General features: G+C 38.3%; 1 protein-coding gene across 1 annotated transcript in view; it reads right to left on the bottom strand.

Moving 5' to 3' along the window:
- Window positions 1-25,861, bottom strand: part of SGIP1 (SH3GL interacting endocytic adaptor 1) — a 200,216-nt gene that overhangs the window by 26,828 nt on the left and 147,527 nt on the right. The window contains exon 18 of the mRNA XM_027058950.2: window positions 25,129-25,188. Within this exon, the coding sequence (XP_026914751.1) occupies window positions 25,129-25,188 (60 nt within the window). The remainder of the gene's footprint in view (window positions 1-25,128; window positions 25,189-25,861) is intronic.

Genomic DNA, 25,861 nt, shown 5'->3' with positions numbered 1-25,861 from the left:
GTATTTGAACTAGGAAAAAAAAAGAAATAGGGGGGCTATGATGGGGCTTGAGTGTCCATTGCTTTAGTGATAGAGAGGCAGATAATTCAGGGACAGAAGCAAAAATGTAGGTGAAGAGACCTCTTAGAAAGAAAACGATAAAATTGGCAAGCAGTGCAGATGTTAGCAGATAAAGGGAATGTCATAGACATAATGTTTTTCAGTTTTGCAAGGCATTTAATAGTTTTCCATGCTATTCTTGTGAATAAAATTGTGAAAGTTGGGTGGATAATACTCTTGCCGAGTGAACTGGTTAGTAGATGAATCACAATATTCAGTGAGCATGAATCAGTGGTTTTATACCTGTTGCAAAGGAAATCTCTAGTGGAATATCCCAGAGTTCTCTCCTTAGTCTGGGCTCTTCAGTGCCTCTGATAAAACTGGGAGATGCTCAGAAATGACACAGTATAGTGCCTAAGAGCATGAGATTTGGCAATAGACATACTTGGGATTGAGTCTTATTTCTCATACTTGTTATTTATATGACCTTTGACAGGGATAATATAATGACACCCACTTTGTAAGCCCATCAGAGGATAAAATGAGGTAAAACATTTAACACAGTGCTTGGTACATAGTAAGCCCTCAATAATGATTAGCAATTTTTATGATTATTAAAATTTAAGATAATACAGAGGTTGTCTTGAATAATGACAGTCATTGAAGGTGCTAAAAATGATCTTTTGGAATATTGGGCTGAAACTGAGAAGAAAACTATCAGCAAAAACAAATGTGGAATTCTTATATATCAAGGTTAAAATTAATCAAACAATTATGGTTTGTGGAAAGACGATGTGAAAAAAATATTTGGGGGATGGAGTTGATCATCAATTGTCTATTGCTGGCTGGGCTCTAAACAGGTCACCGACTGGACTACATCAGTGGGTGGGTTACAAATGGATCCCTAGAAAGGATGGCTTTACTGCTTTTTGTTTGAGTGCCTAGTTTTAAAGCTCACCAGATGGGGGCGCCTGGGTGGCGCAGTCGGTTAAGCTTCCGACTTCAGCCAGGTCACGATCTCGCGGTCCGGGAGTTCGAGCCCCGCGTCAGGCTCTGGGCTGATGGTTCAGAGCCTGGAGCCTGTTTCCGATTCTGTGTCTCCCTCTCTCTCTGCCCCTCCCCCGTTCATGCTCTGTCTCTCTCTGTCCCGAAAATAAATAAACGTTGAAAAAAAAATTAAAATTAAAGCTCACCAGATGGTAATCAGGTCACTTATCCACAAGCTGAAGACCAAGCTCTTCAGCATAATGGTGTACAATGCCATCTGGGGTACTATGGTCTGAATGTTTGCGTCCCGTCCCCCCCCCCCCCCCCAAATTCATAAGTTGAAAATCTAATGCCCAACGTGATGGTATTAGGAGGTGGGGCCTTTGGCAGGTGCTACAGTCATGAGGGCGGAGCACTAGTGATTGGGATTCAGGCCCTTATAAAAGAGGCCCCAGAGTGCTAGCTTCTCCCTTCCACCACATGAGGACACAGTGAGACTGGAAATCTGCAACCCGGAAGAGGGCTCTCTAGAGGACCCAGCCACTGACACCCTGATCTTGAACTTATGAACTTCCAGAACGCTGTGAAATAAATATATATTGTTTATAAGCCACCTGGTCTGTGATAATTTGTTACAGCAGTCAAAATATACTAAGACATGCAGTCTGACCCATGCCTATCCTTCATGACCCACCTACCCCCATTCCCTCTGGAAATCCTATATTCAAGCTATGTTTCCTATGGGCACTATAGCCCCTATTTATATTTAATCTATAAGGACAGAAGAAAACATCAAAACTTTACAAAGAACCCTTTTACCTCAAAGGATCCAAAGTTTACAATTCTAGGTTTTTCGCATCCTGATACATTGCAATTAATGCCATTTTTTGTTACTTTTTCCATTTATTTCATAATTTTCCTTATTTCTATCTGTTCTCCACACCATTTTTGACAAGTTTGTATTATTCTATGGTCTCCAAATGTTGGGCCATTTCTAGGTAGCAGTTATTCTAAATCCATCTTTGTATAAATTGGTCTTCTTTTCCTTTTTAATTATTTCCATAAGATATATAAGTTTTATTACCACAAGGTGGATGACCAAAACATAAGGCAGATAAATTTTTTATTCCTAACAATGTCAGATTATTGCACATAAAGTTTATACTCAATGAAAATGCTATTAATAAAGAACAAAAGCTTCTGTTCCCCTTCAGTAACTGTGACAGTATCTGTTAACATGATTATTGGAAAACTGGACTAAAACAAGGAGAGTCTAAGATGGTGAGAAATTTAAGCCTCATGGCTTAAGAGGACTAAGACGGCCTAGAAACTATTTTCAAAGATCTCACATAATATAATCAGACAGTGACTCAAGGGACCAGCATTCATGGCCATGGTTCTACAACTTAACAGCTTTGTGGTCTTGGGAAAATCAATTTACTTTTGGTTTTCTCAATCATAAAATGAAGGCAATAAACCAAAGAGTCTCTGTTTCAGGATTCTGTGATTTTAGGTTCTTTATAGGCACTTAATTTTCTTTAACTGTAGGAACAATTTTCTAACACAAAGATAAGCTTCTTTGAAAACAATATACCTTCATTGAAGGTTTGAGCGTATCTGTGAAACATTTACCGACCCTCCACTACGTGCAAAATAGTGGTGGGAACACAAATACGGAAACTTTCAGGAAATAAGATAAACATTTGGAAAATCGAATAACAGTAACATATGCAAGTGAGAGCTTAATAGTTCAGGTGATGGTACTATGAGATTACTTCACTGTGAAATTAATTGCTAAGTGAGCAGTACAGGGAGGCTGTTCTGCGATTTAACAAGAGGAAACTTTAGCTCTGGAGTCATGTACACTTGGGTATGAATTCTGGCTGCTTCACTTACAATCTGTATGACTGGGGGCAAGCTATTTAATCTGTAACTCTGTTTCTCCTCTTTAAAATAGAACAGATAATAGTAGTATCTATGTTGAAGGCTCATGGTGAACATCAAATGGAATAATATTTGTGGAGTCCTTAGCATAGCGTGCACTTGAAAAACATGCTATTGTTGTTGTTTTTGTTGTTATTTTGTCTGGGTGAACTTTCCAAGGTTGTTGAATTAGAGTTGGTTCTTTGAAGCTGAGTAGTTATTTAGGCAGAAAACAGAGAAAGATCATATCACAAATGGTATTCTTCACTGAGCATGGAGATAGACTAGTAATTTTAGGTTTCTTCTATCACTAAGATTCTGTTATCATAAGAACAATGAATTCTGGGCATGCATACTTAGTTTTCTTGCAGATCACACAGGTGACTATTATATATGTGAAAGTTGCTTGATATGATGCTTGGACCATTAGGACATAAAAGCTGGTTGAATGCATGTTTTCCTTTATTCGTTCAAATGTGAATCCCTGTAATAATTAAGCACCCTGCTAAGTGCTGAGTGTTATGACCCTCCCTTCATGGAGCTTATAGTATGGACATAAGTGAAAGATAAAAGGCACTATATGAAGTTAGAGAACAGTTTAATATTATAATTATTATGTTACTGTTAATGATTATTTTTAAAGAATTCAAGGTAAAAACAGTATTTATTATGTATATCTTTCAACATAATAAAATATCAAACACTAAGATGGCTTTTTTTCTTCATACACTGAAGAGATGAACAAGTTCCATATAATTATCTCTGTTTCACTAGCTCAAGTCACCCTGCTAGAAAGCAGTACAGCTAAAATTCGATTCTAGGTCCTGACTCTAACAAAACCAGTCGTAGTAACAAAGAAAACATCTGTACTTATTGCATACCAAGAACTATTCAAGGAGCTTTACTTATATTAACTCTTTATTTTGATAACATCCCCATAAGGCAACCATCATTATTGTCCTCGTTTTACAGATGAGAATTTTGAGATTCTAAGCCACGCAGTAGCCTTGTCCACAGTTACCCAGTTAGTAAGCAGTATGAACAAAAGAGATGCAAACCTAGGATTGACTGACTCTGGATCCCACACTCTTACCTACTCTGTTCTGACAGCACAGAAGTCAGAACAAAATTATGTTAGGCACTTGATGGTGAATCTGTGGTTGTCCCCACTAGCTGTCCCACTAGCTGTGGACTTCTGACAAAATAGAAATTCTAGAGTCTCGGAAAGCAATTGGCATGCACACTTGAGGAGTTATGAGAACTGGAAAAAGACACATAAGGGTCAGTATGTGGTAATATTTTCTCAAAGGCAGTCTTCTATGACTCTTATTACCAAGCAACATTACACACACACACACACACACACACACACACACACAAAACCTAAGGCTAAAAAAGAATTAAATCCTCACAACGATATGATATCTTTAAAAGGTCATTAATTTGGTGAAGCATTTCCTGAACAGTCAATTGCAATATGAGTGTAAGTGTGGAGTATAGATTGTATATGTAAACATATGAAAGGAGGAAGGGGGAGAGAGAGAGACAGATTTTTAAGAAAGATACAAAAAAAAAAAAGGCGAGGAAAAGAGGAAGCAAACTACTCGGGTATAGAAATTGAGCACAAGAAGGTAAACTTTACAAATAAATGAATGCTTGCGTGCCGGGTTGACAGCTGTCTGGTCCCACACTGCCACCAGTCAGTTGTTGGCGTGGAGGTGAGGCATGTAATCAAGGTATGCCCAAAGCAAACCTGAGCAGGGGCTCACCTCCCTTTTCTGTACCCGCTTCTTCATTTTGTGTACAGTGTTTTCCACTTTGCAATATTGAAAGAAGTTTTTTTCACATCAAAACCTGCTCATGAAGAGGACTTTATTTTCAGTTGTTTTAAATGTAATATGAATTTATGTCAAAGTAGTGCTTCCCTGAGTGGTGTTTGTAGCATTTGTCTCTATGTGCTCAATAAATGGTAGTAACTACTGTTTACTGTGTCCTCACTTTGTGCCAAACTCGTGTGCTGCTTCACTTGGACTATCTCCTTTCATTCACACAACTGCCTCAGCAGGTAGGGGCTATCTTTAACAACCCTTTCTTACCAAGGAAGAGTTGGGAGCTTAAGTAACTAGCTCAAATTCAGAGAGCAGGTAACCTATATTTTCAGTCCTGCTGCTTTGCTGTTACAGTGAACAATCTAGGACTGTCAGAGGGTGTGGCATTCAGTCCTGACTGTGCTGCTTAGTTCATATCTGACCTTGGGCAGGTCAGTTATTCCAGCTGAATATCCATTAAACCAGGACACTGATATCCTGACTGTAGCAACCTCATCCGACTGTAGAGAGGGCTTGCACTCGTAAAAGCCCAGGCGTCAGAAGAACAACAAGCTTTACCTTCTGTTCATCGGGGTAGGAAACAGTCGCTCTGAAGGCACAACTTGAAGCATCAATAGCAGGAGAGGGCGGTCTTGTTTGTTTGAAGACCCTTCTACCCTTGCAGTCTAGCAACCCAAATAACTGCTCATTCCTCCAGGCCTGCTGTAGGCAGGAGGGAAATGAGCCTTATGTATGTCTACCAGCAGGAATGTTGGAGATGGAACCAACAGATGGAAGGAACAGAAAGTCTCAGAATGCATAAATGAAGATAGAAGAAATTCCAAGAGTTCTATAAAGTACTGGGAGCTGGGTTAGCTTTTTTTTTTTTTAGGTGGTTCATATTAGTTAGCATTAATAAAAAGATAATTATATTTAATTCTATGATAATTTAATAAAAAGACAATTATATTCAATTCTATGATAATTTGCAGATGATATCCGATGTGGTGTAGTCATAGAGACAAAGAATGTTGGAATCAGATTGAAATACATTTGAATCCTGACTTTACTGTGTGACCTTGAGCAAATTCCTTAACCTTTCTGACATCCAGCTTCATCATTTTGTGAAATGGAGATGGTACCTCCTACAGGTGTTGCGATAATTTAATATGATGATATAGAATGTCCTTGTTATCTAAGGATACTCAGTATCAGAAAAAAATCACTTAAAAATGAATGTATTTATGCGGTTCCTAAAATTTTATAGTGTGTAGTGATAAAAGGCTTGATTGGGACTCAAACTGTCATAGACTAAATTTGTGAAAAAAATCTCTTAACACAGTACAATCAAATAATTACTGAGTTCTTAAAATGAACAAAAATTATTTGTGTTGGTATTTTAAGAAAACGGTTCACTTTTCTGATAAAATTGCATGAGAGATTTACATACCAATCTAGGTTCAGATTCAGCTTTGATTCACGATCATAAAGCGAGCTATTATTGCAGAGGTAATTGAGAGTTTTATAAAATTTCTAAGGGCCTCTCAATGTCTTGATTTTTTTTGAAGTGCGTATGATGTAAGCTTCCTTTTCTTCTTTACTTATTAATAGTTTTATTTTTGCTAAACCCTCAACTGACAATGACTTTGACTATAACCTAAAGATCTTTACACCATTGCTTTCATTGACTTTATAGAATCCTGTATTTACCCTACAATCGGCAATCCCACTTTTCAATAAATGTGCACTGTATTTGCACTGGATGTCTACTGTTTGTAAGATCAGACATTTATGGAGAAACTGATTGACTGCATTTATGTAGTGAATAGGGATACATGCTATAGATGCTAGTGTTCATTTATGAAAAGTGATGTTAGAATTTGGACTAATGTTATAAATAAATACTTTCATGTCATCTTGGTCTTCACTTTCCTACAAAATCCAATAACTGCAAAGATGCCAATAATCACACTTTGGTGAAGAGTTTTCTGCACATAATGAATGCTCAGTAAATGATAGCCATTACCATGAACAACAAGGAAAAATCTGCCTGGCAGTCACAATATATAATACATTGTTTCAGGCTCTCCTCAACACTGCATGCATGTAACACACCAGAGGTGATAAAGAGATTACAACTTCTTAGTCAGTAGAAAGAATTGTATCCAGAGAGCTTAACTTGAGAAGGTAACTTGTGCTCTTGTGACCTTGTGAATCTTAGCTGAAGTGATGATTAACAAAGCAATGTTACTTTTTCCAAAAAATTTAGGGTGGGTTTGTAAGAAAAGGAGTCAAAAGAAAGTTATTACATAAAAAATGTTCTATTTTTTTCTTCTGTACATCTTTGAGTGTTACAATTTTACATAAAGTAGTTGGTTTAAATTATATGAAATAAATATGTGTATATTGTACATATGCATATATACATATACAAATATGCAAGTATATGCAAATAAATATTTGTATGTTGGTTTAAATTATATGAACTATATGTATGTTGTATATATGTTTGTGTGTATGCTGCACTCTATACATTAATTATTTTGTGTATTTTTGGTATATTTGTATGTTTTTGTCTATTTTAGAATTTTTGGTAGCCTAATAAATGCTCTAGCCTAATCTAATAAATAATAATGCTGGCATGAGAGCTAAAATGAGCATACACTTTTGTTCTAGGGACTTCGCTAAATGTTTTACATGTATTACCTTACATGAATCCTCACACTTTTAAGGGAAAAAAACACAGATTATTATCACTATTTTATAGATGATAAAACCAGAGGCTTCTAAAAGGTGTTTCCCCAGTTGCTACTCGGGTTTCTCATATCCCGAGATAAATAGCATCAACTTACTTGCTGCGTGCCAATAAAAAGGAAAAAGGGCAAACCTTATAAAAAAAGGCATCAGTATTACTGAGTACCTGCCCTGAGCTAAACACTGTCTTTTATGCTTTACACATAGCACATCATTTAATTACCACCAGAATCCTGTGCCAAATAGACATTACCACCTATTACAGATCAAGAAAGCGAGTCTGAAAAAAGAGTCATTTGCCCATATTCTCAGACAGTAGATGGGGGAGTCAGGATACAAGTGTAAGTCCACTTAACTTCATGCTTCTTCCATAGAAGGAGCCTCAGAGGCCTAGTCTTGCCTCACAGTGGCATTGTGTGAATTGTATCTGTTACATGCTTTTCAGTGTGCAAGACATTTCCTTTATGAAAATGAGGAACACACTTAAGAAAGTCAGCTTGCACAGAGAAGTATTAAGGATACTGAATTCTGGGTGTGTAAATGGGATTAGAATTATTTTCAGTCTTTCCCCTTGTAAGTCCCTGTTCACCTGCCCAGATATATAAATCAATGCTGAGGTGTATTTCCTACTTTTCAAATTCCACTCAGTCCAGAAACATGATCAGTTGACATTTTTGTCATGTTTTATAGAGAATGTTCTTCAAATTGGGTCTTTGCTTACAGTTCCTAAACCATCATCCAACATTAATGCCATCTTTCATTAACTTCCTAAAATAATATTTTTTACTCAGAAAATAAAAATATTATACTTTGTATTCATCATCAAAGTTACATCAACCATATCCAACACAAGGACTATTGTTAAATATGGACACAAGGTGGGAGACAAAGCCATAATGAAAATGTTTTCAGTATGAGGACTCGCCTGACCAAATCCTAGACAATTTCATACAGACATTACTAAGATTTTGTTTGACCCCACATCTAAGGCTGAGCCAGCTACAGCATGGTATACAAAGAACATGAATAATGATATCAAGAGCTAATTTATATAGAGCACTTAAGTGTGATGGCCACTGTGCTGGGTACTTTATATGCATTTTGTCTTCTAGTCTCAAACAGTTTTTTGAGGTACAATCCATCATTATGTACATTTTACCATTGAAGGAATCGAATCTTAGTAAAATTACATAATCTGCTCAAGGAACTTGCTCTACAGTAAGTAGAAGTGCTGGGACTGAAAATCAGATCTAACTTCAACTGCATTCTTTTTTTCCCTAATTTTATTTTAGAGAGAGAGAGAAAGAGACAGAGAAAGAGAGCAGGGGAGAGGGGCAGAGGGAAAGAAAGAGAGAGAGAATCCTAAGCAGACTCTACGCTCAGCATGGTGCCTGATGTGGAGCTCAATCCCGCAACCTTGAGATCATGACCTGAGCCAAAATCAAGAGTCCGATGCTTAACCGATTGAGCCACCCAGATGCACCCAATTGCATTCTTAAACCCTACCTTATATTATCAATGTTTGCCCATTCGTGTTAGTGAACTTTGCTCCAAGATCCAGCTGGGTGCACAGCATGCATCCTCAGTGGGGTAGTACCACCCCAAAGGGTATGGAAATTGGCTTTTAGGGGAAGACAAAAAAATCTTAACTTTTTATGTATAAAGCACATGGATACACATAGAGTACACATCCAGATGTATAGTACATCTGTGATATTAAAATTCTACTGAGGAGCAATTAGGGGAAAACAAAAATCTAACATGACTCCCTGGGTAAGAGGAGGGGATAATGAAAAGAAGCTTGAGCTCCACTAGTTTCCAGTTTTAAAAGAGCCATGGACGTGAATGTCCTTGTACACCTCATCATCTCTCTTGGGAAAAACTTAAAGCACCAGTTTTGCTAAACGATAACAGTTTTTTTCTTCAAACTTATGCTGAGTAAATAATATCTGCAGTGCCAGAATGATCGTGATTTAGTCAAGATACTTGGAAAAATATCTAGAAAGAACCATACATACAAAGGAAGAGTATACAGGAAAGAAAGGCTGGAGAGCTCGGTCAAGCCCGGAGAGGTATTCTTCCATGAACAACATGAGCAGTCCCTGAGCTGAGGCAGGGAGGAGGTGAATATAGTCGGCGGATTTGATATAGTCAGAGAAGCTGAAGTGAGCCTGGCTCAGGCTTCAAACCAAACAGGAGCAAGGCGAGAATACGATGGTAGGGGATGGCGACACAGGTCCAAGACACCAAGAGAATGAGCAAGGAGTCTATTAAGGAATGGGAAGAGTTAGAGGTTCCAAAAAAGACATTCGAGCACGTTTGGGTAGAGGGAGTACATTTTCCTGTGCAAAGTCCGGTGTGTCTTTTTAGAGAAGTGGTGGCTAGTGTATGGCCTGGGAGTTGACAACATGAGCATTTAGCCTGCAAGAGTCTTTCTCAAGTACAAGCGGGAAACATGAAGATTTTTAAACAGGAACAGGACATTCACCAAAAAACCATAAGTGGCTACAAAAAATACGAAAAGCTCAGCCTCACTAGTTACCAAAGAAATGCAACAGGAAGAGAGAAATTTTTACCCTTTCAGATTAGAAAAGATCTAAACCAACACTTGGTGAGATAGGCACTGCAAAATCATGTTAATGGAAGTAAAAATTGGCATAACCTTTCTAGAAAGCCACTTGACAATGTGTACCACGAGCTTTTAAAAGCTGCACAATTTTGGGGTGCCTGGGTGGCTCAGTCAGTTAAGTGTCCAATTTCAGCTCAGGTCATGATCTCATGGCTCATGAGTTTGGGCCCTGCGTCGGGCTCTGTGCTGACAGCTCAAAGCCTGGAGCCTGCTCGGGATTCTGCGTTGTGTGTCTCTCTCTCTGCCCTTTCCCTGCTCGTGCTCTGTCTCTCTCTGTGTCTCAAAAATAAATAAACATTTAAAAAAAAAGTTTAAAAGCTGAACAATTTTAGCCCATAATTCCAATTTTAAGAATCTATTCTAGAGGCGCCTGGGTAGCTCAGTTAGTTGGGCATCTGACTTCAACTCAGCTCATGATCTCACAGTTGGTGAGTTTGAGCCCCGTGTCGGGCTCTGTGCTGACAGCTCGGAGCCTGGAGCCTGCTTCGGATTCTGTGTCTCCTCTCTCTGCCCCTCTCCTGTTCATGCTCTGTATCTCCCTGTCTCTCAATAATATATAAACGTTACAAAAAAAAAATCTATTCTAAGAAAATATCTTCAGGCCAAAGAATTATATGCAAAGATGTCATTGCATATGGGAAAACTTGGAGCAATTTAAATGCCTAATAACTGAAGTGTAAAAAATCGTGATTCATGACAATGAAATGTTACGCAGATGTTAACAAGTTTTCAGTAATTAAAAATGGAGCGGAAAACAGTCACATATCACATTTTCCCAATTAGGCTGGAAAAAGGGAAAATATTGATATAACAGTGTTGATAAGGGCATGGAAAAATTGTTAATCATAATGGTGGTATGAATTTTTGGAGACACATTTGGCAGTAATGTAGTAAATATATTTAAAATATGCATACCCTTTAATATAGCAATTCCATTTTTAGCAATTTATCTTTAGGATAAATTAAGACAAGTAATGAGGATATAGGTTTACGGCTGCTCATTGCACCATTTTACATAATAGCAATAAAAAGGTAAAAATCTAAATATCCCTTCACAGAAGATAAGTACATGTATATAATAGTATGGAACCATTAGCATGGTTATACAGATGTATATGTACATATACATGTATATATATGCGCACATACATGTATAGATACACACACACTCTGCATATGGTAAAATGCAACTGAAATGGCTACCATTGGGGCACCTGGGTGGCTTGGTCGGTTAAGTGTCTTGACTTGACTTTGGCTCAGGTCACCATCTTGCGGTCCATGATTTTTATAGTTTTAGGATCTTTTTTCCCCTTCAGCTTTATTGAAGTATAATTGAGAAATAAAATTATAATAAATTTAAAGTGTACATCATGATGATTTGATACACATATATATTGTGAAGGGATTCCTTCCATCTGGTTAATTAACACATCCATTGCCTTACATTTTTGTGTGTGTGAGAACATTTAAGTTCTTTTATAAAAAAATTTTTTTAAATATTTATTTTTGAGAGAGAGAGAGAGAGAGACAGATAGAGAGAGAGAGAGAGAGAACGAGCAGGGGAGGGGCAGAGAGAGAGGGAGACACAGAATCCGAAGCAGGCTCCAGGCTCTGAGCTGTCAGCAGGGAACCTAATGCAGGGCTCAAACCCACCTGCTGCGAGATCAGGACCCGAGCCAAAGTCAGACATGTAACTGAGTGGCCCAGCTGCCCCACTATGAGCTGTTTTAAAATACATATTAAGAGGAGCTCCTGGGTGGGTCAGTCAGTTAAATGTCTGACTTTGGCTCTCTCGGGTCATGATCTCATGGTTCGTGAGTTCAAACTCCACATCAGATTCTTTGCTGTCAGAGCAGAGTCTGCTTTGGATCCTCTGCTTGCTCTCTCTCAAAAATAAACATTAAAATAATAAAATACATTTTAATAGCATGGTGGACATTATCATATACTAAAATAAAAGGATGCATAATTATGAAAATATACACTCTACATGCAGACACACACACACACACACACAGTCACATCACATGAAAAACTTTGGAAATGAAATACACCAATGGTAACAAGGGTTACCTATGATTATTAGACTTATTTTCTTTATATTTTTCTGATTTTCTAAATTTTCTAAAAAGAGGCTGCATTACTTTGACATTGTGGCAAAAAATATGAACAGAAATTGGAAGTTAGATCTCAAATATCACTGGGGTTTCTACATTTCTCCGTTATTTATTTCTTGAATAGTTCTTGTTCTTACACTCTGAAAATGGATGCTGGTAATTTTGAACACTACTAAAAGTTATTCCCCTAGAAGGCTGATATTTATGAATGGAGAGGCATGAAAAATATTATTGTAATCTGACTGTCTGAAAGCCTGTAATTTGAACTGCCAGTATCATGGGGAATGGGCCGTGAGCAGAGTCCAAAAAAGGCAAAATCTAAGGAAAGGAGTAATCAACATTAAATAACTCATGATTCCTCTTCCCAGGCTCATGCTTAACAATGACAATGGCAGCTCTTGAAAGTCACCAACACATCCTTGAAAAATTAATGTCACCCTTGCTCCTTTGTGACACTTCTCCAGAATAACCTTTTGTGTTCTCAGAGGCGTATTTCAAGCCTCTAAATCAGATTGTACGAGAAGGCATGCAGTAATTATTTTGAATATGAAACCAAGAAACACAATTGTAAATAGCACACACTGTGTGAATGTGTGCCAGTAGGAAAAGAAACCCAAGGCCAAATTTACTCATGTCCTGGTGACTTAATACAGCATAGCCAGAAGAAGGGGAACAAGTCCATGAAAACTCCTGTCTGCTAACAGTCCGTGCTCTAGCAGAAATTATTACCACATGCATGTTGCAAAATAGCTGAAGACAAAAAAGGGTGGAAATCTTAAGGGCAACAGCTTCTCTTAAAGCTTTGCCTTAAATGCCTTATCTTGATGAGTCCAAATCAATCTCTGAGTTAATAAATGCAGTAATGAGTGCAAAATGCTTAGCACATATTAAATATCCATTAATGCCAATTATTATTTTAGGAAATGATTACATATGTATAGTACTTTATAGTTTACAAAGGCCTTTCACAAATAACTAAAATCTCTTATGGCTATTTGTGGTGCTTATTAAATATATTCATTCCACACACATGAAATAGCTTAGAAATAGGAGATTCTCTTGGGGCACCTGGGTGACTCATTTAGTTGGGTGTCCGACTCTTGATCTGGGCTCAGGTCATGATCCCAGGAAAGTGGGATTGAGCCCCGCGTTGGGCTCCATGCTAAGCATGGGGCCTGCTTGAGATTCTTTCTCTCTCTCTCTCTCTCCATCGCCCCCCACCCCGCCGCCTTTTGCCCCTCTCCCGCATGTACTTGCTCTCTCGTGCTCTCCTAAAAAAAAAAAAAGAAAAAGAAGAAATGGGAGATTCTCTGGAGTCTTGACATGACCTCTTTGAACCACTTCTTCATTCAATATGCCAGCTTTCCTCTCTGAAGGGGTGGTCAGGGGTTATCCTCTGTCTGGGGTAGCCAGAGTCCAGAGTACAATGGTATGGGCAGCCTTAATTTATGGATAGCTCTTCTTATAGGACACATAGTAATAATGAAAAGAAAGCTCTGCAACTCTGCAAAGGTAAAGCAGTCCCCCTGGTGATTCTTAGCTTCTCCATTCTCTTCTCAGGGAATTTGAAATTCCTTGTCAAATATGCTGAAATGCCATGATTTACAAATCCTTTAATAAAAGAGACGGTAACAGATTTTCTTCCCGCATCTCCCATCAGCATTAACATAGCACCCTGAGGAGTGTATCACCAGGCAGATCATTAGTCTCAACAAGTCAGCTTTAATGATAGGCTCTGGACGAAGTAGGGGGTGTATAGCAGGGAGGATGATGCATTCTGCTTCCAAATCATTCTCTTCCTCCATAAGCAGTGGGGGAAAGATTGCTCCTTGTCCCTGCTGACAAGGAGGGAGGCCATGTCAAGTTGCCACATGTTTTGTGTGGAAGAAGACTAGAGTGCTACAACCCAATCTTCTCCAAAGCAGACAAAAACTAAACAAAACACAGCCATGTTACAAGCAAGGGAAGTATGAAGTTGGAGAATAGTGCTAATAGCTAATGGTTATTGAGTGCTTCGCATGCACTGACCTCAGTACTTGACAATTTAATCTTGACAACAACCTTATGCACTAGGTGCCATCGTTACTCCAATTTCCATAGGAGGAAACTTGAAACTTAGAGGGGTTGAGTAAGTTACCTATAGCTGAGCTAATGCCAGAGCCAATATGGGGATTTGCATATGTGCACACACACATTTGCCTCTCTCTCCATATATATGTGTATATACATTCTCTCTCTCTCTCTTTATATATATATATATGTGTGTGTGTGTGTGTGTGTGTATACATATATATATAACATATATTTTCTTTGTGTGTGTGTGTGTGTGTGTGTGTACATGTGTATGTACTGAAAGCAAACGGATATAAGTTAATTGGAAACTTTTTTACTATTCTCAATATCTAGGATAATACCCAATATACCTTTAGGTTAACATTGTTACATTACATAAGATTTTATATCAGAACTCTAACTCAGCAACATTTTATATCTCTTCAAAGCAGACTCTATGTAGACTTTCATCTTTTCTTTTGGAAGCTCTCCCTAACTTCTAGGCCAGGTTAGGTCTCCATCGGGTGCCTCCAAAATACCTATCTCCCAGATATAACAATCTCTGCACATTATTGTAGCTACTTGTTTAATGTCTGACTTCCACGCTCCATGAAGATAGAAACCTGTCTTTCTTGTTCACTACTGTAAACCTAATGCCTTTCATGGTACCATGTACATAGTAGGGACTCAGTAAACACTTGCTGATTGAATAAACATAGTCATAACAATATCTGTTCCTCTAGCAATATTATCAAGGCCTTATTCCACAAATCTGTTCACTCTTTTCCCTATCACATACCTACCTATTGCAGAATTAGTACATAGAGAAAACCATAGCATTTTGCTATCCATCCATCATGATCGATTTTGTATATATATATGTATATAAACATCTGAAGACAGTCCTGACTCCTGCTAAAGAGTATTAACTATGAGCACATCTAGGCATGTACATATTGGAGCTACCATGAAGAGTATTTTGAGTCAAACTCACATGACAGATATGTCTATATGTGTATTATGGGCATAGGTAGGGAACATTACACTATTTTGCAAGAGTTCCTACTATATGGAAGAAGAAAAATGAAGTATCCTACAAAAAAAAATTCTCTTTCTATTCAAAAACAAAGAAATTCAAAATTTATTATTCAATTATTTTTAAGGCTTATACAAGTCATTACATTGTTTTTGATGTATACAACAAATACTGAAAGTATCCTTCATCTCATATTATGTTCACTTTTGAGTGTTCACATCTGTGTGTCAGAAGGAAGAAAAAGGATGTAAAGATAAAAGATTGTAAGACAGATGAGAAGGACACACACCCAAAGAGGACAAAGGCTTTGAAGGGAAGCAGTTAGGGAAAGGAGGCAGTACATCAGCTCTATGTTGACTTGTATTTGCAACAACAGCTATCTGAAAGTTGGTATTTTCCCTCTAGGCTTGAAGTCTGCAATTTTCCTATCTGATACTTAGGTTAACAGTCATGTGCAACTGGGTCAGCCAGTTAGGCATTCTCTTGAGTGTGAACAACTGAGAGACAAAAAAGCAAAAGATCTAGGCATGTAATATATTCTACAAAAACATATCCACTGAATACCATGCATTAAAAATTAATGGAGCACCTGGGTGGCTCAGTCATCTAACCATATGACTTCAGCTCAGGTCGTGATCTTGCAGTCTGTGAGTTCGAGCCCCATGTTGGGCTCTGTGCTGACAGCTTGGAGCCTGGAGCCTGCTTTGGATTCTGTGTCTCCCTCTCTCTCTGCCCCTCCCCCGCTCATACTCCTTCTCTCTCTCTCTCTCTCTCTCAAAAATAGATATTAAAAAAATTAAAATATAGTGTTTGTGTGGCTATTTAAAGAAAGGATACAACAGAGAAAGTTCTAAATCACTATGCATTCTTTTTCCAATATGGCTTCTGAATGCAGGCGTGCCCCAAGGTTAAACCCTTACCTCCATGGATTCAGCCCTTATCTCTAAGCAAATGACTCCCAACGTTCCACAGTCTGTTTACTCCTTAACTCATCTACATGGAACGTGTGGGCCTTAAAGTTGAGAAGTCCCAAAAGCAACTCATTTTTTTCTAACCAAATCCTAGTACTCTTGGAGACCCCTTTCTCCTGGCTTACAATAGCACCCCTCTCTCCGTGTCTCAGGATGGAAGTTTTCACTCCTTTCCACAACCTAGTAGATTTCAAATGATTTACTTTAATTGAAGTAATTCAATTGACAGACAGTTCTGTCTGTCCCTACTACTTCTCTTGAACTGCTTCAGTAAATCCCCAAATTTCTCCCTGCCTCTAATCCTAAAAGTCAAAGATGATCATACCATGTCCTCTCCCATAAAATTCTCAAAAGTTTCACCTTGCATAAGGATTGTATTCAAATTTTTCTCAGTATATAAAGTCTTTTAGAATATGATCTCTACCTATTTTTCAAGATATTTTTAAAAACATTCCTCTCCTCTCCCAGTGTTTACCAGTTCTGAATATAATCTAGACATCACTCACCCAAATGTCTTTGCTCAAGTCACTTCTTCAAGTTGGGACACTCTTAGCTGTCTGAAGCTCTTTCCCTTAACATCAGCCAGCTCAAGTCTCTCTGCTTCCAGAAGTTATCCCAGATTCTTCCTGATTAGAAGTCTATCCGTTATTCATACATTTCCAGCACTTTTTTTACATACTATTACAGCATTTGCTGTAGTTTGCCTTTTATAAGGAAGTGCCTTGTTCCTCTATTTCTTGTGAATTTCTAGAAGGCAGAAACCATATAGCTTTACCTCCATCACTCCTGCATAGGGGCTTGGAGTTATGAAGAACTCATGGAAAGCTCATTAACCACTGAAGGAGGAATGCATGAGTGAATATTCTTTACCTTTTCTATTCTATTCATCGTTGACCTTAGTTCCTTTTTCGTGCTCAAGGGAACAATTTAACTTATGCTTTAGGTTTGAAAATTGTCTACATAGGGCAACTCTTCTTTCTGCAGCTTTGTGCTGACCTCATTAGTTCTCTATTTGGTAACCCCAGTCAGATGGGAAATGCCATCATACAATCTACTTCTGTGCCCAGGCATGTGTAATTCAAACTCTGGGTTCATCTCCTTTGCTGGGGAGTAAAAAATATTCAGTCTTGAGCAAATCAAGGCAATCTAACATTTATGCATTTTAAAGTTATTGAATTATCCATTTTCTTTTGGGTGAGGGACATTTTCAGAAACATCTATGTATTTAGGACTGTTATGGCCATAAGAGAAGAAAATACACCATCAGTGAGTCTGATGGAGATACAAGAGAAACCTCCCAGACTTGGTCACACCACACGCCCACAGGGTTACTTTGGAGAGCGGGAGAATAGTAGACACAAGAAACGAAGTCATCTTGGGTACAGAACTTTTTTGGCCACTTTCCTTAATTCTCCTCATTCAGTTTGAATGCAAACTCAAAGTATGAATAATAAGAACTTTACAGAGCTGTCAAACCATAAGAAGATATGGAGGAACCTTACATACATACTACTAAGTGAAAGAAGTCAATCTGAAAAGGCTACATATCATATAATTCCAATTATATAACATTCTGGAAAAGCAAAAACTGTAGAGACAGCAAAAAGATCAGTGGTTGCCAGGGGTTGAGGGCCAGGGGAGAGATGAACAGAGGATTTTTAGGGTAGTGAAAATACTCTGAATATTATAATGGTGAATATACATCATTATACAATTGTCCAAATCCATAGGATATAAAACACCAAGAATGAATCCTAATGTAAACTATGGTCTTTGAATGATTATGATGTATGATGTATGGAATGTAGGTTCATCAGGTGTAAAAAATGAACCACTTTGGTGGAGGATGTTGATAACGGGAAGCTGTGCATGATGGGGGCAGGGTGCATATGGAAAATTTCTATACTTTCCTCTAAATTTTACTGTGAATCTAAAACTGCTCTAAAACATAAACTCTTAATAAAAACAAAATAAACCAAAAACCTTTCACGTTATATAGTACATTCAAACAAAAAAAATCTATCTTACTTGATTTTCCTGTCTTGCAAAGTGGTTATTATAAAACAGAGGCTCAGAGGCATTAAATTCTCAAGGTTACATGGTTATTGGTCAGTCAAGATTTGAAAATTATAGTAGTTGGGAACATTGGTTTTGTAACTCAACACTTAACTCGCTCTGAACCAATTCACTCACTTACTAGCTGTGTTATCTTGTGAAAGTGACCTAAAATCTTAGAGGCTCTGTTTACTCATCTGTAAAGTGTGAGTAACAATGGTGCCCACATCATACAGTTACTGTGTGGGTTTACATGAGCGTATGGATACTGAGTAATTAGCACAAGATGTGGCCCATGATAAGGCCTTATCAGTGATACAGCATCAGAAGTATTGGCATCAGCAACAGCACCCTGGATATGCTGAATACAAATAAAATGATCTTTTCACTAGCTAGGTATCCCTTGCTTGGTGACTCAAAATAGAAGATACCACCTACTCTTATGCTGTCTCACAACTATTTAAATGGATAGAATTCTGATATAATTCTGTACATTCATGTCCTCCCTAACAACCTGTTCAATTTGGCCTAGACATCAGGGCAAAAACAGGGAACATTTCGCTGACCACGATATTAAGAAATACATATTTGATCTTTTGTTCCAGTTCCTGGCAATAGAGCTCCTAAACTCCCCGTAATTTCTTGAGTAATAAGGGTGAGAGGGGAGTCTTTTGTTATTCCAAATAAGCCTCCTTCAGCCATACTTGAGTTTATACTAATGAGGAGACTCTTGGAGGATGGGGCTCCTTGCCAGAGAGGAACAATCATGTAATTAGATGATTGGAACTTTCTGTCCCATCCCCCAACCTCTGGAGAGAGGAGAGAGCCTAGAGATAGACTTACTCACCAATGATCAATCATGCCTATGCAAACAGCCTCCATCAAACTCCTGAACAATGAGGTTTGGAGATCTTCCAGTTGGATAAACACATCAAGGTACTAGAAGGGTGGCATACTCAGAGAGGGCCTGGAAGCTCCATGCCCCTTCCCAAACCTTGCCCTATCTATGTCTTTCATCTGGCTGTTCCTGAGTCGTATCCTTTATAATAAACTGGTAATAGGATGTAAAGCTCATCTCTGTGAGCTGTTCTGACAAATTACTAAACCCAAGTTGGGGGTTTGTAAGAACCTTCAATTTATAGCTGGGCAGTCAGAAGCACAGGTGACAACCTGGGACTTGAGATTGGCATCTGAAGTCAGAAGCAGGCAACTCATTTTTTATGAAGAAGCAATGTGAATTCTGAAACCCTCAGCAGATCTGCCGGGTGGAACATTTTTATGGTTCAGCTTCACTTGGATGTTAACAAGTTAAGCTATTTAAAAAAGCTCTCTGTGTCCTTCAGTTATTAATTGAAAGGATTTCACATTTTTTATTTACCACAGAGTTTACATACAGACATTAAGAATAGCTAGGGAGTATTATTGTAATATTTTTCAGGAAGATGGTCTTGCATCACTGCTTCTCATGTTTCTATGTATTTTCTCTTTTTAAAAAAATTTTTTTTAACATTTATTTATTTTTGAGACAGACAGAGAGAAAGCATGAACAAGGAAGGGTCAGAGAAAGAGGGAGACACAGAATCGGAAACAGGCTCCAGGCTCTGAGCTATCAGCACAGAGCCCGGCGCGGGGCTCGAACCCACGGACCGCGAGATCATGACCTGAGCCGAAGTCAGACACTCAACCAACAGAGCCACCAGGCGCCCCTCTATGTATTTTCTCTTAACCTGGTTGTACTTAACACTGTACTTAACTCTGTGGTTTGCAGAGTTGGGTGCTCAATAACTTCACCACGTTGTTGACTGAAAAGGGCCTACAGTGAGGTAGGGACAATTAGTGGCCACTTCCCACTTGGAGAATATTGTGAATTTAGCAAAACATTTGCTTTCCAGAAAACTGGTCACGCCTTCCGATTTTCCTTTCCCTAGTGACTCTCAGATGAATAAATTAATATCCTTCCGGCCACACGTAAAACATGTGGCCTGTTTGCTTCTTGCAGGATATTTCCTTACCTAGGTCAGGGTAAGGAAAGTTGAGTGGTCCATCTCTATGACTGCATCATAGCAATGATCAAGTAGGGATATCTAAGACCCTACCGAAGGAAGTCAGAAGTTTAAAATGTCCAAAAGTTCATTCTTTTCACATAGACAACGTAATTCCAAAGAGGGAGGTGTAGCTGCTGTTGGATTATTGGAACCATTCCAGAAACTTATTTTTCCTCCATGGGGTCTAGAAAAGAACTTGAATGTAGGCTAGTGCTAGTGCACTATGAACGGGGTGGACACGAGACCAGGAGTCTCAGTGAAGTCAAAGATAAGGTATAGTCAGGAGACTGGAGAGCTGGAAGGTTAGGAGATTTGGGGAAACCCACCAGAACCACTGACCTCAAGGGACTGTTGTTTATAAGACTGAATGAAGTCATGTGTGCAGAGCATCATCCTAGGTCTCCAGCTAGGCCACCTGGGTTTAAATTCCTACTGTGCCTCTTTCTGGCTGAGTGATCCTGTGAAAGTTATTTATATTCTCTGAATCTTAATTTCTTCATCAGTGAAGGGTACAGATGAAGTCACATAATAGTGGGACATACTTCACACATGGTGAACACTGAGATATTATTTATTATTACTCATGACTTTTATTACTTCAGGTTCCCCTATTTTATTTTTCTCCGTAGAACTTACTACCATCTCCGTGGTACATATTTTCCTTATTTATCTTTTTATTTTGGACTCTCCACATCAGAATGTAAGCTCCATGGTGACAGGGATATTTTTCTGTTTTGCTTCCTACTGGGGAGTGCTTACACAGTACTAGCACATAGCACTACTCGATACATATTTGTCAAATGAAAAAAAAATCACTGCCTCAATGCAGCACTTGGTGTACAGAAAGGGTGACTAACTGTTGGTAATTATGAGGTATACAACGTGATACTTGCCAGTGGGGACCATTGACAAGATGTAGCCAGAGGTGTGGATTACTGAGTGGTGTGAAGAGAAAGTCTGTTGGAGCTGCAGAAGTCAAAGAGACCCTAAAGCCAGGGTCTTGGATGGGTCACACACATCAATCTTTGTCACAGGATAAAGTTAGTGAGCAAGGTGAAGAAGAGGGTGAAAAGGAGCTCCAGCATCTTTAAGCCTGCAGTTAAGGAATATTCTGCAGCTAGTGGACAGCAGTAAGGGGCAGTAGGAGGCGGAATTATCAGGTGGCTCTGGAAGTGGCAAGAAGGTATTGGGACAATTGAAACACCGCCTCTAGTCCCATGACATATGGCCCACAGAAGACTGGAGTACTTTCTGTGAAGAGTGCTACAGAAGTGATGGTCCCTGGAGAGAGCTTGGATTCAGTTAAGGAAACAGGTGGGCGAAGTTGGCAGACAGCCTGCGAATGTAGAGGAGGGTGTTGCTAAGGATGTGACATTCCCGAAGGCGTGATAGGGGTAAGAGCAATCATGGGAGCACAGAACTTTCTAGAGATGAGTGTGCAAGAGCCTCTATGCACAGAGGATGGAGATGATATTCAGACACAAGGACACTTGAGAATGGTTGCAAGGGTTTTTTTTGTTTCTTTGTTTTTCATGACCAGATACAAGATGATTTTGTAGTTAAGTAAGCTAATCAAGGAAAGGGACAGCACATTTCTGGAAACATCTTGATGTTAAAATGCTCTAGGGAATTGTTCAAATACCTAATAGTCCCATCTTCTACTTGTCATGGAAATATCTTTCCCTTCCTTCCGTCTCAGAAGAATACTTGAAAACTTCAATAGGATATACTCTTGGATGAATTAATTTAAAAAGTCACTACCTTTTGTACACTTTACTTTTTTTTTTAAAGCCCAACTTTAATAGGTTAAGATTTTAGTGAAATTGTTTGTAAAAGTGAAACACTAAGAAAAGCTTTGGAACTCTTGTGAGTTAGAACCATTGTTTTAACACTTTTCTATATTTCTTGTTAAATCAAATTTGGAAGTATGAAGCATAGCATGTTTACCTCCAAATAAATTCATAAGCCAATGCTCATTAGTTGGTTGGTTGGTCAGTGGCTCAAACACTTACTGAGTAAGTAAAATGCCTAGAGCACTATAAGAACAAATTAATGAATGAGACCAGCTAAGGTTTTGAACACTATTTAGATGCCAATAAATAATAATTTGAAAGCTATTTAGAACAGATGGATATTTTGAGCTGGGAATCTTTTTTCTTCTTCTGTATTCCCTGAATGAAGAATTGAAGAAAATGATAATATGAATAAACAAATATGGGTAAAAATCAGGGTGCCCTAGAAGAATATGTTAGAAGTGCTACTCAATAAAACATGAATGACAGTCCGTTGGGGTAGGGGCACTATTCTCAATGCAATTTAACATGTCATCATTTCTGTGTTATTTATCATCACAGCGGAAAATTAAAAAAAATCCTTCCACGTTGCACTAGCTAAAAATACCTGAGACTACTGTGCATGAATGGTGAAAACAAACCTTCTCCATTCTTAAGACATGGCCATTCTTGCTCAGGTGGTCAAGTGTCATGTTTAGTTTCTCCTAAGTCCTGAAGTTCATTTTAATGTACTTTGTCTGCATGAACATTTCTTAATGAGATAAGTAGGGACATATATTTGTGATAAGGCTGCTCCTATAGTCCCTGGGGAAGCCTTTTCTATACTTCCTTGACTTGAGCAAAGTCCAGCATGAAGGTAACACAGCACTAGAGATTCTGATTTATTTCTATTTAAACTCCTTGTGGAGCACCTGGGTGGCTCAGTTGGTTAAGTGTCTGACTTTGGTTCAGGTCATGAGCTCACTGTTCATGGATTCAAACCCTGCATCAGGCTCTGTGCTGACACACAGAGTCTGGAGCCTGCTTTGGATCATCTCCCACTCTTTCTGTCCCCCCAGTCATGCTGTTCTCCCTTTGTCTCTGAAAAATGAATAAACGTTTAAGAAAAAAAAAAAAAACTTCTTGCATGACTCTCTTGGTCCAAATTAAGATGCTTAAGAAATTCAGATCTTACTAATTAGAATGGCAATGTTACCAACTTTAGATACCTAATATTATATTTTATCTTATACTACATATTATTATTATATTTTCCTGAAATGGAAAAAAGATGTAGTTCACATTATGTTAGTCTACACAGTTATTAATACTTATATTTATTTGATATACATATTTTAAAAACAAACCAACAGCCTAAAATTGTCTTTAGATGGGTATCTCCAAAGAAGTCTCTTTCTCTTTCTATTTAAAGAAACCCAAACTTAAACACAAACAAATGAGCCAATAGATACTTTAAAACCAAAATAAATGGAAACAACAAACACAGTCCACATTGTTTTTTACTGAGCCCCAAATACTTGAGGGTAGGCAGTAGTGTATTGTTTAGTTTCTTGGTTAAAACAGGGTAAACTACAGTTTCTGCTGTGGCCAAACTGAACCAGAGATAGGCCTTTTACATATGCAGGTATTTGCTGTACTTTGGGATTACCAACCTATTCAACTGTAGCTTTTCCTTTTGAGATGTGTTGATCAGTAAAAAGACACCTGGGCACGTTTTAGTTCCATCTAACGCAAAGAGAAAGTTTAGAAGGTCCTAAGTTGTGGATTTTGCATTATTACAAAAGTAATACCTGCGGAGATGAAGGCTTCTGACATCATGTGGGAAACATGAATCATCCCCGAAAACAACCTTTGCTTGACAATAGCTAGGCCTCTGGTATCTTCTGAGTCCTCTTTAGCATATGAAAGTCCTTTGGGAAGCCTCCATTTTGTCTTTACCTCCCTTAACTCACTCATCACAGCCCCAGTACAGCTCTTTCCGGCCACAGGTCCTGTCCCTGTGCTTTAATAAAATCACCTTTTGCAATCAATCAATCAATCAATCAAATGGTAGAAAGTAGGGGTTTAAGTGATAAATATTTATGGGTAAGAGGGCCCACAAATTAAATTACTTAAACTTTCCCCACAATTAGCTTAAGTAGGACTTTTTATCAAATGCTTGGCCTGTTAAAGTGATTCAGAATTTAAATATAAAACAGAAGATTGCTCATCCTTAATTCACAATATAAAAGTATCCAACACGGAGGTTAAATATCTGACATTATATTTATATATATTCTCCTTAAACTTCTAAAATGGCGGGTCCAGCGACAGTTATCCATCCACCTTACTGCAGCCATGTCCGGTGCAATTTCAGAAGATGCAAACAGAACTTACGAAGACACCCCTTTTTGTTCTTTTCCTCACTTTTCTGATCTCCCATGCAGCATTCCTTGTCATAAGAACATGTATACGTACTTATGTTTTACATTAATGGATATTGCATCAGAAACGTTAATTGTCCAAAACAAAATTAAAAGTCAGTTCCAACCCAAAATATCCTTACATTTGTTGTATTGCATTTGCAAAAGAGTAAGGAAAGGGCCCTGGTTGACAGAGTTAAGTTCCTTGTCCAAAAAAGGTGTTGTTTTTTGTTTTGTTTTGTTTTGTTTTTTAATTTAACACAAGTAACCAATATTAACTGCAAATCAGCTTGGTTTTTTTAATGTGTTTTTTTTTTTAGTATGAAAAATGGAAGATCCCATACAAACCAAATTCATGTTGTATTTTCTTTAGTGTTTAATAGTTTCCAAGTAGCCATAGCATTTGTACACAGAAAGTGGGACCAGGTCTTTTGAAGAGAACTGGGATTTGGAAATGCAGGTGGGAAAAAAGGATGAGGGGTATAAATTAGAATCTGGTATGCTATGTACTACTTACCTTCAAAAGTCAAATAAAACTTTCCTCTGTCAAACCAAACGAGGGAAGGCTGTTCATTCTCTGTATGGCCAGGAGTTGAAGCGGGATGGGAAAGGTTAAGGAGAGGGAGAGAGAAGGACACAGTATGAGTTACAGGTCATTAATCTCACTATGGGGGAGGGCAGAGGCACTGCATGCCATTAGCGTGCAGGAAAAAGGGAAGGCTGGCAATCTATGTTTCGTTTTGTTTTTAGTTCAGGAAACAGAAAGCAAAAGCAAAGCTATGGAGGCCTAAAGGGATGGGCATGTGTTGTTGGTAGCTTGATACTTGGTGCTTGAGCGCATGGAGCAGAAGTCTTCCTGGCCATGCAGGGGCGTCAGCATATTTTAACTGCACTAGTTTGGGCAAACTGTCATTCAGCAATTGCTGTATCCATTTCATCTTCAATGTCATCCCCTGCTATATTTGCAAAAAGATAAACTCGGAGTTATGGGTTATATCAAACTTAGCTTAGGTTTTAAATGACAACAGCATTGCATATCAATTTAAAGTTCGTGGAAGAAGTCACATATCTTCCGTCCCCTCCCCTGGAATCACCTTAGGCATCCAGACACAAAACACCCTTTACCTATGTACCAAAGAGAAAACAGGATTACTAACGGTGCTCTATTATATTTTAAATTAAATAGCAGTCACTGGACATGTAATTCTGAGCAGTTAAATTATTCCTTCCTTTGTAAATTCACAAAGCAA

The sequence above is a fragment of the Acinonyx jubatus genome, chromosome C1, assembly GCF_027475565.1.
Source record: "Acinonyx jubatus isolate Ajub_Pintada_27869175 chromosome C1, VMU_Ajub_asm_v1.0, whole genome shotgun sequence".
NCBI classification, from domain to species: domain Eukaryota; kingdom Metazoa; phylum Chordata; class Mammalia; order Carnivora; family Felidae; genus Acinonyx; species Acinonyx jubatus.
The sequence above is the reverse complement of the archived record's forward strand: the minus strand, read 5'-3'. Positions and strand labels throughout refer to the sequence as shown.